The following is a 16,355-nucleotide window of genomic DNA, read 5'->3' on the forward strand; positions in this document are numbered from 1 at the left end:
TTTGGCTCGAATTGCTTTTCATATTCTTTCTTTTTATATTCTTTGTTATAAAAAATGAAAGGTTAGGAAGAAGGAAGAGGAATATATTTGGAAATAAAGAATGTCAGAAATACTTTAAAATATTAATAGAACAAAGAAAAAATACCCAATTTTCTTCCTTTCCTTCACAAAATATATTTAAACAATGCTGAAAGGTTCAAATAATCCTTAATAGGTACATATTATATTAACCTATACTCTAAAACGATAGCCAATATCAGTCTAGTACATGAATATTTCTTAAAAATAACATTTTTATACATTCATAACATTCTTAAAAATAACATGCCTTAAAATATATTGTCTTTCTTAAAATTAAAATACAGCTCAAGTCTATAAAACAAATGTTTTGGTTTTTTCCTTAAAATACTGTTTTCAAATTAATTCAATTGGTTATGAAAACTTAGGCTGATTATTTTATAATGAGCTAAGGATATTTGTATAATTTACCTTCTTTGGAGCACAAGTAGAAGATTCTTTTTTCATATTCTTTAACAAAAACTCTGGCATGTTATTTTCAATATCTTCTCGTGTACCCTTTTTATGCAGTACTGCAGCCAGAAATGAAATTACCTAGGGAAAGAATATTTGCAAACTTTATACAAAATGCATCAAATTGGAGAAAACCCAATGATTAATTTATATTCCCACAACTTTAAAATACTTAATGAAGTTTAAGACACAAAATATGGATCAGTTGCTGAGAAACAATTAACTATTTTCCTCCTTGAATTCATCAATTTTTAAAATAAAACATTAAATTCACACTGATGTTATTCTAGGACACATCTAATCTATTAACCTATTCAACTTTTAGAAGGATTATTATAGATCCTGATTTGTAAAAATCAGGTTATGCTTCAAAAGTTCGTTTCAAGGTTGTTGTTTCTTACTTCAAACACACTGAAAGGGAGGAAGGTATGAGTGAAGTAGGAGGGGGAAAAAAGAGTAATCTATGTGGTAATTATTCAGAATATACTAGACCAGTAGTTCTGAAAGTGTGGGCTGGGGATTCTTGAGAAATCTCTGAAAACCTTTCAGGGTATATAGCCAGAAGGTCAAAACTATTTTTATAATAATGCTATGACATTTAATTCCTGATATGGAAACTGCAATGAATACGGACCACTTAAACAAAAGCTCTTTGGCCAAGTAAAGACATTGCTTGGAGAAATTTAACCAATTACTATAACAAGGTAGCAAAAAGTGGTTAAAAGCCATTCCTGTAAGGAATTATTTGATCTCCTTGACAAAATAAATGGTAGCTAAGGGCAAAACTGGTTTACAGTGAAAACTCATTTTTAAAACAGTTGCAAAAGATGACAAGCAGTACTGCAGCATAAGAGAATGGGAAAAAGGCATCTGTTTGGACAAATGGGTTTTGAAATGAACTTAGTTCAAGACAGTTAATTTAGCCTATTTTGAGGGATGAAACTTAAGGAAAAACAGAGCCATGAAATGGAACTGATCTGCCAGTTATTTGAAGATAATCTAGTCATTCTCATCAATTAAAAAAATGAAAATAAGCAATTGGGAAACAAAACTATCACTCTTTGTAGATGACATGATTTTATACTCTGAAAATCCTAGAGAATGTACTAAAAAACTATTTGAAATTATTACAACTTTAGCAAAATTGCAGGATATAAAATAAACTCACATACATCATCAGCAATTCTATATATTACCAACCAAATCCGGTAGTAACAGACAGAGAAATTAAACTTAAAATAACTGCAGACAATATAAAATACTTGGGAGTTTACCTGTCAATACAAACTCAATTTGGATATAACTATAAAACATTTTTCACACAAATAAAGCCACATCTACACAACTGGAAAAATAGTAATTGTTCACGGGCCAATATAATAAAAATAACAATTCATTTAAAAAAATCTGTTTATTCAGAGCCATACCAAATTATCAAAAATATTATTTTGTAGAGCAGGAAAAAATTGCAAAATTCATCTAAAAGAACTTAAAAGCTCAAGGTTATCAAGAGAATCAATGAAAAAAAATACACAAGAAGGTGTTTAGCTGTACCAGATTTCAAACTTTCATAAAGTGGTAATAATATCAAAATAATCTGGTACTGGATAAGAAATAAAGAAAGAAATCAGTGGAATATATGTTATAAATTATATTATAGTAAAGGACTATAGTAACCCAAAGATTCAAACTTTTGGACCAAAAACTCATTATCTGACAAAAAACTGCTGGAAAAACTGGGAAACTAGAAGCTAGATACAGACGGACATCTCACAACATATCAAAATAATGTCATGATTTACACATAAAGGATGAAACTATAAGCAAATTAAGAGAGCATATGTCAGATTTATGGACAAAGGAAGAATTTAGGACCAAAGAGCATTATAAAATATAAAATACATAATTTTGATTATATAAAAAATTTTTTTCACAAAGAAAACAAATGTAACCAAAATTAGAAGGAAAGCTGAAAACTGAGGGGAAATTTTGCAACAAGTATCTCTGATAAAGGCCTCATTTCACAAATATATAGAGAGAGCTGAGTCAAATTTATAAAAATAGAACTCATTCCCCAATTAATAAATGATCAAAGGATATAAATAGCCAGTTTTTAGATAAAGAAATCAAAGCTATCTATAGCTATATGAAAAAAATGCTCTAAATTAATATTGATTAGGGAAATACAAATTTAACCAACTCTGACATACTGCCTCATAGTTATCAGATTGGTTAATATGATAAAAAAGTAAAATATTGGAGAGGATGTAAGAAAAGAAGAACACCAAAGCATTGTTGATGGAACTATGAACCAATTAATTTGGAACTGGGCCCAAAGGGTTATAAAATTGTGCATACTCTTTGATACAGAAATATCACTGCTAGGACTGAATCCCAAAGATCAAAAAAAGGAAAAAGGAGCTATTTATACAAAAATATTTATAACAGCTCTTTTTTGTGGTAGTTAAGAATTAGAAATCAAAGGGATTTCCATAAATTAGGGAATTCACAGTTCTTCAGAGAACTGTGAATAACTTAACTAGTCTCAGGACTCAGGAAATATACTATTTGTCTCTAGAGAAAGATCCAATATTGAGTGACCATAGACTGAAAAATGCTATTTTGCACTTTCTTTTATTTTTTTCTTCTGCATCTTCTTATACAAAATAACTTATGTGGAAATGTTTTACATTTAAAAATATATTTGTATTGACAGCTTTTGTATTTCATTTTTTAAAAAAAACACTACTGCAGAATTTTTTTTTTTTGGTTCCTTATGTATATGTATACAAGAGTTTTGTTTTCATTTTTGTTAATGTATGTGGGAGGGGAGAAAGAGTTAGAAAAGAGAGATTTCTGATCATTGAAAAAAATGTGATGAAATTGAAATGAAAAATACCAAAAGACTATATGAACCAGTGGATAAAAGAAGAGAGAGCATTAACAGTATAAAATTTTATAGAAGAAAATTACAATAATAAGAAAACAGAGCAAAAAGTAGGAAAGACTAAAATAGTGCTAAGAGGGAAATGTATATATTTAAATGCTTTCATCAATAACAAAAAAACCCCAACAATTCAATAAATATGGAATGGAAAAATTAGGAAAACATAAAAAAATACAAAGTAGAAAATGCAAAAATCAGATTAACATTAAAAAAAAAGAATAGAATAAAACTAAAGTCTTAAAAAAAGAATAAAAAGCTGATTTGATTTTTTTTAAAGTGAAGACAAGCAAATTTTATCAAAAAATAAACATGATGAGAAAATAAAGAAAACTATCAGAAAGTATTTTGCACATTTATATATCAAAAAAAAGTGATGACTTAGGGAAAATGGATAAATACTTACAAAAATAAAAAAAATTATAAGATCAACAAAAGATGAAATAGATTATTTTAATAATATAACATCAGAAAAAGAAATTGAACAAGTCATGAATAAGCATCCAAAGAGGAAAGGAGAGTAAATTAACTCCAAATTCAGATGTATTTACAATTAAATTTTATCCCACCTTGAAAAAACAATTCCAATATTATATAAACTATTTGTGAAAAGGGATTTTAAAGAAGCAACCTTTCCAATCTCTTTTCTATAATACAAATGTAGTCTTGAAAAGATTATACATTGCCAAATTGTATTTCTGCCAGGAATGCCAGGTTGGTTCAATATAAAGCAGATTATAAACATCATAATGCATATTAATAACATGAATAATAAAAACCACATGAAAGAAGGAAGAAAAAAAGAAGGGGGAAGAGAAAAACTTTTGAAAAAACATTTGATAAAAAAAAAAACATTTCTTAAAAATACTAATGAATGTACTATCTTAATATGGCAAATAATATCCATCTAAAACAAAGATAAAGAGAAAAGTTTGAGGTTTTTAATGTAAGATTAAGGATAAAAAAATGTTCATTATCACTACCACAATATAACAATGTCAGAAATACTTGCTATATCATAAGAAAGAAAAATCATGAAAACAAAGAAGAAAACAGATTTCACAAGGGATACTCAAAAGTTAGGTTTCTATAAGATGTTGCAAGTTTCAATGTAATGCAAGATAATTAGTACTACTGACCAATCAGTTTTCATAAGAAGGAACTAGGCTAACCACAAAGCCCAAATAAAGAGGGGTAGTCTACAAACTGACTTAAACTGGCCAGGGTCAATGACCAGGTCTAGGTTTTTCTTCATTGTGCAAGTTTAATAGGTTTAGTGCATATTAGCTGATACACCCTGAAGACAGAGATAGTAGCCATTTTTGAACATGGGATATATGAAAGTTTGGGGAAACGACATAAGGGAAGGAATGAAGAGGAGGAAAACTTGAGAGTCTCATGAATTGGCATAAAACAACATAACAAGTATGGAGGTGGGGTGGTAGAAGCAGGAATCTCATGAAGTTAGGGAAAAGGGCAAAAAAAAATGTGGAAATAAAAATAAGGAATCCTGGTAAGATAATTCAGTGAGAGGTAACCCTGCATCTATTCCCACCAAAAAGCAAAAGAATCTCAAAATGCAAAAAACTCAATAATGACAGAAAGAAGAAAAGCCAACTAGCCTACCACAAAGTATTCTTTGCCAAGATAGTAAAGAAAGATCATTTCATCAGTCAATTTCTCTGGAGCTCATAAGTCTAGACTCCTTTCATCTTTCACACTGAACACTGGGCTGGGGTATATTGTGATTCTACCCTAGTCCATGAATGGAAATTTTAGACAATGATTTCAAAATTAACTCAATGTCTATCAAAGGTTCTTGTCCTCTTTTGCAGAATTGAGGTCCCCTGACATTTCTCCACACACTCTAAGGGCAAAGATTTCTCAGAGCAAGTCTCTCAGCAGTGTCTTAGGGAACCTCTTCCCTAATCCTTAACTAGTGCCAAGAGCTGTGGCTAAGAACTGAAAAAAAGTTAGTTGCAAAGAGGGTAGAGCTAAAAGAGATAGACTGATAAAAGCAGAGAATAGGTTTCTAACTACAATGACAATTCAGTCTCCTAGGAGAGGTGCCCCAACTCCTCATTTTCATCCTCTGAGGAACAGACTTCTTCCAACCCTGGTGGTCTGAGAGAACAGAGGAAAGGAAGCCAAGCCGGAGGGGCACAAACACACTGAGCTTTCAGAAGAGAATGGATTAGCAGTAAGAAGCACATTTTCTGCAAGGTCACCAAAGGAAAACTCAGGAAAGTGATTCATGAAAGCAGACAAAAAGTTTACTGAGGAGAAATTAACAAACATTTTTAGAAAAGGATATTCGAAAGGATAAACGCTTCCCAAGAAAGGAAAAAGAATGAAAATCCCTGAAGTTGTGAAGATGTCATAAAAAAATGCAAAATTCCTTGAAATGACCAATGTTTTTATACACTACTAACCAAAAAACCAGGAAGAGGCAATGAGGAAAATCTGTTCTCTTTCAGAGGACACACAGAAGACATAAATATAACTACAAAATATGACAGAACCAAAGTGAAGTATAAATGGTGTACAAATGAGCCAGCATTCAATGTTAAACAAGAGTTCTATACCAAACTAATTATAGAAGGAAGATGTGTTGGAACTGGACAAGATAATAGCGGAATTTATGTGGAAGCACAAACAAGAATGAAAAAGAAAATGAGGAAAATTATGAATGAAAATAAAAACATTCAAACTATATTGTAAAGCAGTAATCACTAAACTATTTTAGTACAGGTTTAAAAAAAAAAAAAAATGAATCAAAGGAAAGAGATGGGTAAATAAAAAAAAAGATGCAAAGATAACATATGAAGGAACATCTTTTGATAGTAAAATGATCAAAAAGTAGGAACAATTTTCAAAAGAAGATTTTAAAACTACTAGAAAGACATGAAAATATTCTCCAAGTCACTAATAGTAAAAGAAACATAAATTAAAACAGCTTTTAGCTTTTACTTCATTCTATCAAAGTGGCAAATATGAAAAAAAGATAAGGAACAGTCAATGATACATAGTTCAGGAGAAGACAGTAGATGCAGTGTTGGAATTTCTGTGAAAGAGCCCATGCAGTGTTGGAATTTTTGTGAAAGAGCCCACCTCTTTTGATTTCAATATGGAATTATGCAAGAAATTGCATTTTGAGACACAGCAATCCCCCAACTAGGCTCAACAAAGTTAAAGATAGACAAAGTTCAATATATACCCAAACATTCAGAGCATCATTCTTTGTGTTTGCAAAAAGCTAGAAACAAATTGCTTAGGGAATGTTTTTAAAATTCATGTCATATTATGAAAATTTGTCATATTATAATTATTGTGAAGTTAGTAACAGCAAATATAATGAATTTAGAGGGATATGAGAAAATGTTTATGGACTGATACAGTACAAAATAAGTAGAACTATTAAGACAATATACATATCAATTATACACCATAGTTATACAATTATACACAACAGCATCAATGAAAAGATCACTAGAAGGAAAAGGATTCTGAAAAAAGGGAAAAATCAATAACAGAAGAGAAAAAGGAACAGTACCTACTATGTATCTGTCAGGCACGGTGCTTTTTACTTGATTACTTTTACAAATATTATCTCATTTAATTTTCACAACTTTCCTACAAAATAGGTATTATCATTATTACCATTTATAGTCAAGGAATCTGAGCCAAAGAGAAATTAAGTGACTTGCCCAAGGTCACACAGCTAATTAGTATCTGAAACTGCATTTGAACTCAGCTTCTCCTATTTCCAAACCCAGTACTCTATCTACTGTGCCACCAGAAGAGATAATGAAATATTCCTTCTCCCTCAAAATATATGGATGGAGGGATTGCAAGGACAAAATATGTTGCATACATGTCAGACAAAATCTGTATTGAATGTTTTTGCTTAATTATCTTTGTATGAAGGGAGTAGACTGACAAATAGACAAAAGACATCAATAAAATATGTTTCTTTGTTTCAGCTTTTTAAAGAAAACTAAAATAGAGATACACACTGTTTATAGGTAAGTCTTGTCAACACATCTAAAATGATGATTACTACCTAAATTAGCATTCAATACTATATCAATTAAATTAGCTAGAATAACGAATTAATATGTAAGAACAAAAGATCTACAATTCCGATGAAATTCTTGAGTAAAAGACGAGAAATAGCATTATAATGGTTAAAACTATATTATAAATTAATATCAACAACATTATTCAAAAGAAGCTAGAAAACAGAAAAAAAAAAAAAGATCAGTGATACAAGACTGAATAAGGAATTAAAAAGAGTATCCCAATGTTTTATAAAACCAAGAGCATAACTTAAGTACTGTAAGGAGATCCTTTCTGCCAAGAACTGATAGGAAAACTGAAAAGTAATATGGTAACTATTAGATTAAGAATTTATATCATATAATATACTAAGTTCAACTGGATATATAACCTAATTTTTTAAATTTAAATTAAAAAATACTATAAAAAAATTAGAACAAATAAGATCAGATACCTTCAAAAATAATGGCTATATGGGGAGAATTCCTAACCCAGAAAAAGAGAGGAGAGACCTTTAATCACTCAGTAAACAAGCACTGATTAAACTATATAAGGCACTGGGGAAACAAAGACAAAAAGCAAACTTCCTGCCTTCAAGGAGTTGAAAGCCTAATGAGGGAGACAAACAGATAAATATATAAAAATATAAAAAATAATGGGGAACAGAGGCATTAGTAGTTAAGAGAATTCAAGTTATTGGGGAGTTTCACCTGAGGTTTTTTTTGTTTTGTTTTTTGTGGAGGCAATTGAGATTTAGTGACTTGCCCAGGGTCACACAGTTAGGAAGTGTTAAGTGTCTGAGGTCACATTTGAACTCAGGTCTTCCTGACTTCAGGACTGGTACTTTATCCACTGCGCCACCTAGCTGCCCCTCACCTGAGTTTTAAAGGGAAGTAGGGATTCTTTGAGATTGGGGTGAGTTGTGGGGTAGAGGACATGCATCCCCATCCTGGGCAACAAGCCTGGACAAGGGTCCAGAGATAGATGAATGTTTTTTAAGAGGAACCTCAAATAGCCAGTTCATCTAGAGCAAAGGAGAGCAATTTATACTAGAAAGACAGGTTGAAACCAGATTATGAATGGCTTTAAATGCCACAGGGAAGAGTTTGTTTTTAATACTGAAGATACTAAAGAACAACTGGAGTCAATTAAAGAGGTAAGTACTATGGTCTGATCTATAATTTGGAAATAACACCTAGACAACTGTGTAAAGAACGGATTAAAGAAGGGAAAGACTTAAGTAGGAAATCAATTAGAAGACTAACACAATCATCCAGATAAGTAGTGGTGAGGGCCTGAACTAGGTGGTGATATTAGAACTAGACAAAAAGATAGCATAGGTGGGGAGAAGTGTTGTGTAAAAAGAATTGAAAGAACCATCATGACCTCCTCCTATTTCTTGTCATAATTGCAAAATGTGGTACATACTTTCAGATACCACCAAAAGACTAATTTCTTTTACTTGACAATAATTACAAAGGAGTTGGATATGGGTAGCACCGAGAAGTGACCCTGATCTTAAAAAAAAAAAAAAAAAAAAAGCATCAATAAAACATTTAAAAAGAAAAAATAGCATCCAAAGAAAGGTCATGATAAAGGGTCTCAAAAGTATCTCATATAAAGCTCAGTTAAAGGAACTGGAAAAGAAAAGCATGGTGTATTAGAAAAAACACTCGATTTGAGGCCTAGAACTTAGCTTTGTCTCTTGTCATTTTATTTATTTCTTAAGACCCCCTTTACTCATTTTCAAAATGAGGGGTTGGACTAAATGGCCTTTAAGATGTCTATCTCTGTTCACTGAATCTATGATATTTTTTTAAAATATTTGAAGTTTTTTAACAAACAAGATGGATTAGACTTTCTCAGCTTGCCCTCAGAAGACCAAACCAGAAGCAGTGGATAAAAAGTACAAATGTAAATATTGATTCACTTTAAGAAAATGCTTTCTAACAATTAATTGTGTGACCTTGAACAAACGACTTACTTCCCTGGATCTGTGAAAATGTTTGCCTTTTGTAAAAGGAGGAGTTTAATCAGATGACTCCCTGCTGTCCCTTCCAGCTCTAAATCTATCATGTCATAAATGGAATGGATTGCCTCAAGAGATAATAGCTTAATTGAGGATTTGATGAGAATTTGTTAGCAAAGTTGTAGAGGGGATTCTTGATTAGGAGTCAGTGGATCCTTTCCATATAAGATTCTGTTACTAACTGGAATTTTAAAACTCAGCCCTCCTCAAGTGTTCTACTAAGCTGGAAATGCCAACATGGAAATGTAAAGAACAGTGACAAGTTAGGAGAAAGGAGGAGAAAAGAAAAGAGAAAAACGAATAAGCCATAAAATAGATAAATATTCCTTTAATAACTAACAGGGATTGTAAAACTATATAAAGACTCAAATAATGACCAACTTAGTTAATGGACCTTGGGAAAATAATCTAAGCTTAATTCAATACTTCAAAGAAAGAGGAAGAATACTGTCCCTTCCTAAAGAAAGTCTATAGGTATAAAATCACTTAACACTTTTCATTCATTTATTAATTCAACAAACATTTATCAAGGAACTTATGTGAAAGCCATGATTCAAGTAACTTCTGTGTAATAGTACTACAGGTAATAAGTTATAACAGCACATTACTATTTTAACTATTATGCAATAAAAGAAAAAATACCTGTACTGTTTTTCCAAGTCCCATGTCATCACCAAGAATACATCCTCTTCCCAAGGAATAGTGTCTATATAGAAATTGGACTCCTTCCCTTTGGTAGTCACGCAAATATCTATTAATTGTATATGGAATATAATCACCATCTTCAGATAACTTAAATGAAACAGCCGGTGATGGAAGTTTTTGGTCTGGGAAATAAGGCTTTTCCAAGTCAATATCATCAAACATAAAACTTCTGAAAGAACTTTTACCAGATGTTGTTTTATGGAGTTTTTTTAAAGGTACTTTCTTTTCCAGTGAACCTGAAAATAATACAAGTGCAAATGACTTTCCATTTTCATCTGTCTTGATGGATTTCACTATTGCTTCACAAAGCTTCCCATTGTCTGTGACAGGGACAAGACATCTTTCTCCAATGTGCCACACATCTAAAGAAAAAAAAAAGAGAAAAAACAAGTTTTCAAAGTGTTATAATAAAATAATCATACCTATTTCCATGTAGATACACAGTGATATTTCATTTATCTGGCACTGTGGAGGAGTCTGTGTAGTATAGTGGAAAAGTGACAGACTGAGAGTAACAAGTTCCAAGTTCTGCCACTTCCTTTCTATATAAGTGGGCAAGTCACCAAAGACTATTCATCCGTAACAAGAGGCATTAAATGCTTCTAAAGTCCTATGGTCCTACAAATCTTGATACACATATTTGTCAGTTGTATAGTAATCAAAGAAAAGGAGACTGAAACTAATATGTTGGAAATCTGGGTATTTGGACAAAGATGGAAATAGTAAACAATGAATCAATCTTGAAATTCAGTGAATAGAAGTTATCACAGTGTGTAAATGTAACTGTAATAAAAATGTCATAGAATAAGAACATTCACATTGAAGTGAAAATTCAGGCTAAATGAAACCATCCCTTTAAGTGTGTATGCACATACGTTTGTGCACAGATATATACACATTTTTCTCATGAAAAACGTTCAAATACAAGTGAGTTAGTTTTCAAAGATCTGGGTATATCTTATAATAATGTAGATTCTGTTTGACTTTATAATCAGGGGTCCACCAAACATTCTAGAGGCCTCCCTTGCTTTTTTCCTAGTAACAAAGAATCACTCAAGCTATCATCCCTCACACTTGCCATGTAACTAGTCTTATATCTATCAGAGATTTCACTAATAACATCTTTTACTCCAGTCCTTTAAAATTCTTCAAGGGTTATCTTTTGCAGTATGCTCACACCTATATACCTCTCCACTGCAATCTATTTGATACTAATTTTCAGTTCTTTGGAAAGAATTCACAGTCACATAAATTAAAACACTGTCTTATTAACAAATACAGGCAGTTCCAGGAGAGGGGGATGTATTTCCCCTTAAATACTAAAAGTTAGTCACTATTAGGTGACTGAGTAACCACAAAAAATTCTCCTTTTTCTTTATCCTTACATCTTCCCTTTTCTATCCCTCCCAAAACCATAGCCCCTCAACTTGCCCCTGGCTAATTTTGGGGTCCAAAAGGAAGAGAGGCGGCCTTCTAAATCTACTACTGCCATTCCCCAGTTCCAGGGTCTCAGTATCATTTTTAACCCCTCTTACACTATCTCTTTCTTTTCTCCACTGAAGAACTTACCATAACTGTATTATCATTTGTCACTTTTAGCACTGTTTTCTCAACTCGTAGCTTATTTTAACAGTTATCTTGCTAGTTGGATTCAGGGAGACTGACCCAGTAAACCTAACCATACCCCCCCCTGTCTTGCTGATAAATGTCTTGTAACCAGGACTGAGGAACTGAATAGCAGCAACCAGCACTGGTCAGTTTAACTTCTCAGCAAAAAGTGGATGAAAACATTTAAGAAAGATTTTTCGGTGATGAAATTTAAAATAAAGGTTTTCAGATTAGGCCTGAACTGACATTTTCTACCAAAAAGTTTATTATAAAAATCAATAAAAGCCTTCTCTGTGCCAGGCACTAAGAAAAAAATAGAGATAAAAGATGACACAATCCTTGCTCTCAAGGAATTTATGTTGTATTGGGAGAAAAAATATATACACACACATAGATAGATGAATATAGATGTAGACATATTGAATATATACAAAAGATACTGAATAAATAAAAAAATACAAAGGAGGGCACTTATAACAGTTGGGATCAGGAAAGCCTTTATGATGAAGATATAGGGAAGTGAGGAGACAGTACAATCCAGGAGTGGGGATGGGAGTACAAATGCAGAAAATCAAGAAATGGAGTGTTCTATGGATGACAGAGAGAGAAGGCTAGTTTGCTTGAAACACAGAGATAATATATAAGAAGGCTAGTAAGATCATAACTATGTAATGACCAAAGATAAATCACTCAATTAGATTTAACAATCACATACAATATGCCAGAAACTGTGACAAGCACTACAAGAAAAAGAAAAAAAAAATTCCTTGATCTCAACAGTCTAATGAGAAAAACAAATAAACAATATGTACAAAAGAGACAAACAGAGACTAGATTGAAGGTAGTCATAGTGGGAGTGCACAAAGATTAAAGAGGGCTTTGAAAGGTTTCTTACAGAAAACAAGGTTTCAGGTAAGACTTGAAGTAGGAGACAGAAGTGAGGAGAAAAAGGTTAAAGTATAGAAGAAAAACTGAAAATAATCAGAATTAGGAGATGTGATGTTGCATGTGAGGAATAGGAAAGAGACTAGGGTCATTGAATCTCGGCGTACATGGAAAGAAATAAGGTATGAAAAGAATGAAAAGATAGGAAGAAACAAGTTTATAAAGAACTTTAAAAGCTAAACAGAGAATCTTATATTTAATCCTAGAGTCAACAGGGAGCCAATGAAGTTTGCTGAATAAAGACCGATGAGAGAATGAGTTTTTTTTGCAACATAAATCACATGCAACATGACTCCTCATAATTCTGGCACTATTCCCTATAATCGTATTTCTCTTCATATCCTTCCTAATATTTTAAATCAATAAGAATAAGTAGTACCTTCTATGTGCAAGACCCTGATTGGTTGCTAAGACAACAGATATTTATTGAGCTCTTATTATGTTCCAGACAATACAGATAAAACTGCCCTGCCCTCAAGAAACTTATTTTCTAGGAAAGGAATCCAAAGTACAAACAAATCATTATATATATATATATATATATATGCTGAATTAAGAAAAGAACACTTACAACTAGGGAGATCAGGCAGGGCTTCCAAATAGAAAGTAGCACCCAAGATAAATCGGGGGTTCTGAACTATTTGTGTCATTGACCCCTTTGGTAAAAAGTGAACCCTTACTGACCCTTTGTAAAATTATGTTTTTAAATGCATTCAGACAATATATAAAGTAATTCAAAGGACCCTAAGTGTCAGCGTATTGGATTAAAGTATTTTTTTGTTAAGTTTAAATTAAAAAATTAAGTTTTTTTAAGTTAAGTTTAAAGTAAGTTTTTTTAAGTTAAAAAAAAGTTTTAAGTTAATGTGCTTTTAAGTTCATACACCTTGGACTAAATTTGAAGGAGATTAAGGGTTTTAGGAGGAAAAGTGGGTGAACACTCCTGGCAGGAAAACTGGGCAAAAGCGGGGAAAGGGGGCTTTTCCCCCCTCCCTCCCTCCCTCCCTCCCTACGGAGGAGGAAACCCAGAAGGAAAAAAAGGAGAATGATATAACGGAATAAACATAACTATATGAGTCCATTCAAGTGAGAACCTGTACCTTCTGCTGCTTTTTCCCCAGGGATCCATGACTCTGAAGCAAGAGGATCCATCTGGCGAGGGGGGGACAGCGACTGTCACAGGCGTTTAGGGCCCATCGGGCCTGGTCTAGCTGATGCTTAATGTCACAGTCATTACGCAGGACTCTCAAGTTCAGAATTCACCCGGGATAGTCCAGCGAGGGAGCGAGCGAGCGAGCGCCTGCGCGGGCGAGGAAGGAAAGAGGAGGTAAGTCACATTTTCGGGCGGCCTGTGGGTCTCCCTCCCCAACCGGAAGCCATGCTGGAGCTCAACTCAGGTGGGTAAGTGAGGGCGGGAAGGAGGGCGGGGACCTGCGTCCTCAGCGGCGCTTCCTTTTCCCCTCCGTCTCCACACATCGTCTCCTTTTCTCACCACTCCCGGAAAATCTCGCGAGAACGCACGGGCCGGCAGTCCGTCGGCTCTGTCTCGGAACCCTTTTCCGTGTTTCCTTGGTTAGATTACCGCGAGATCTTTAGCGGGGCGCGGTACTTGGAAGCGCTCACGCTGGTGGGTCGATGTTTTTCCCTGCCTTAGAGATCTGATTGTGACGTCCCTGTGGAGCTAGTTGCTTTTAAAAAGAGCGTTCTCCGAAATGGCGAACATTGGAAGCCAAATCTGTGCCTAACATTTGGGAAATGAGTAAGCAGATTGTATTGTGTGGCGCCAAAGGAGAGGAGGTCAAAGGCTCCCGTGGCTTAGGGAGTCGAAGGGAAACGTGGCGGCGAAAAAGGGAAGATATTCAATCCCCGTTCCGGCAGCATCAATGAGGTCGGCAAAGCGCCGAAACTTGAAAGCGCTTTTAAACGATGGCCGCCGCAAACTTGAAAGCCTTTTTAAAAACGATGGAAAGCGCCAAACTTGAAAGTGCCTTTAAAACGGGCAAAGCCCGAACTTGAAAGTTTAAAACGATGGCAAAGGCCAAAGATAAAGCCGAAACTTGGCCTTTTTAAACGATGGCAAGGGAAACTTGAAAGCCTTTAAACAAAAGGCCCAAAACTTGAAAGTGCCTTTAAAACGATGGCAAGCCCCAAACTTGAAAGTTTTAAAACAGGCAAAGCGCGGTGCCAAAGGCCAAACTGAGCGAAAAACCGGCAAAGCGCTCGCAAACTTGAAAGCGCTTTTAAAACGATGGCAAAGCGCTCGCAAACTTGAAAGCTCTTTTAAAACATGGAAAGTGTCCAAACTTGAAAGGCTTTAAAACATGGTAAAGCCCGGCAAACTTGAAAGCCTTTAAAACATGGCAAAGCACTGCAAATTGAAAGTGCCTTTAAACGATGGCAAAGCGCCGAAACTTGAAAGTGCCTTTAAAACGATGGCAAAGCGCTCGCAAACTTGAAAGTTTTTAAAACGATAAAAAAGTGCTGCCGCGAAGCTTGAAAGCGAAATTAGGCAAAGCGCCAAACTTGAAAGCGCTTTTAAAACGGGCAAAGCCGCAAACTTGAAAGGTTTAAAACGATCAAAGCGCCGCAAACTGGAAAGTTTAAAAACGATGGCAAAGTTTTGCAACGAAAGTGCCTTTAAAACATGGCAAAGCGCCGAAACTTGAAAGGCTTTAAAACGGGGCAAAGCGCTGAAATTTGAAAGTTTAAAACGATGGCAAAGCACGAAGATGCCAGCGCTTTGCAAGCTTGAAAGCCTTTTTAAAACGATGGCAAAGCCCCCAAACTTGAAAGCGCTTAAAACGGGAAAGCGCCCAAACTTGAAAGCGCCTTTAAACGTGGAAAGCCCCGAAACTTGAAAGTGCCTTTAAAACATGGAAAGCCCGAAACTTAAAGGCTTTAAAAAACGATGGCAAAGCGCTCGCAAACTTGAAAGGCTTTAACAAACGATGGCAAAGCGCCGAAACTTGAAAGCGCTTAAAACGGGCAAAGCGCCGAAACTTGAAAGTGCCTTTAAAACGATGGCAAAGCGCTCGCAAACTTGAAAGTGCCTTTAAAAAACGATGGCAAAGCGCTCGCAAACTTGAAAGCTCTTTAAAAACGATGGCAAAGCTCTTGCAAACTTGAAAGTGCCTTTAAAACGATGGCAAAGCGCTCGCAAACTTGAAAGGCTTTAAAAAACGATGGCAAAGCGCTTGCAAATTTGAAAGCTCTTTAAAAACGATGGCAAAGCACTTGCAAGATGCCAAAGCGCTTGCAAGCTTGAAAGCGCTTTTAAAACGATGGCAAAGCGCTCGCAAACTTGAAAGCGCTTTTAAAACGATGGCAAAGCGCTCGCAAACTTGAAAGCGCCTTTAAAACGATGGCAAAGCGCTCGCAAACTTGAAAGTGCCTTTAAAACGATGGCAAAGCTCTCGCAAACTTGAAAGGCTTTAAAAAACGATGGCAAAGCGCTCGCAAACTTGAAAGGCTTTAAAAAACGATGGCAAAGCGCTCGCAAACTTGAAAGTGCCTTTAAAACGATGGCAAAGCGCTCGC

The 16,355-nt window shown here is 34.4% G+C and overlaps 1 protein-coding gene across 3 annotated transcripts in view; it reads right to left on the reverse strand.

Moving 5' to 3' along the window:
- The window catches only part of ERCC6L2 (ERCC excision repair 6 like 2), a 162,646-nt gene extending 148,024 nt beyond the window's left edge, over window positions 1-14,622 (reverse strand). For all 3 annotated transcript variants that reach the window (XM_031937698.1, XM_031937697.1, XM_031937699.1), the window contains exons 1-3: window positions 13,919-14,622; window positions 10,206-10,630; window positions 490-612 (exon numbers count right to left, since the gene is read on the reverse strand). In XM_031937698.1, coding sequence (XP_031793558.1) covers window positions 490-612; window positions 10,206-10,630; window positions 13,919-13,970 — 600 coding nt within the window. In that variant the 5' untranslated portion in view covers window positions 13,971-14,622. The remainder of the gene's footprint in view (window positions 1-489; window positions 613-10,205; window positions 10,631-13,918) is intronic.
- Between the last annotated feature and the right edge of the window lie 1,733 nt (window positions 14,623-16,355).

This window comes from Sarcophilus harrisii, chromosome 1 (assembly GCF_902635505.1).
Source record: "Sarcophilus harrisii chromosome 1, mSarHar1.11, whole genome shotgun sequence".
NCBI classification, from domain to species: domain Eukaryota; kingdom Metazoa; phylum Chordata; class Mammalia; order Dasyuromorphia; family Dasyuridae; genus Sarcophilus; species Sarcophilus harrisii.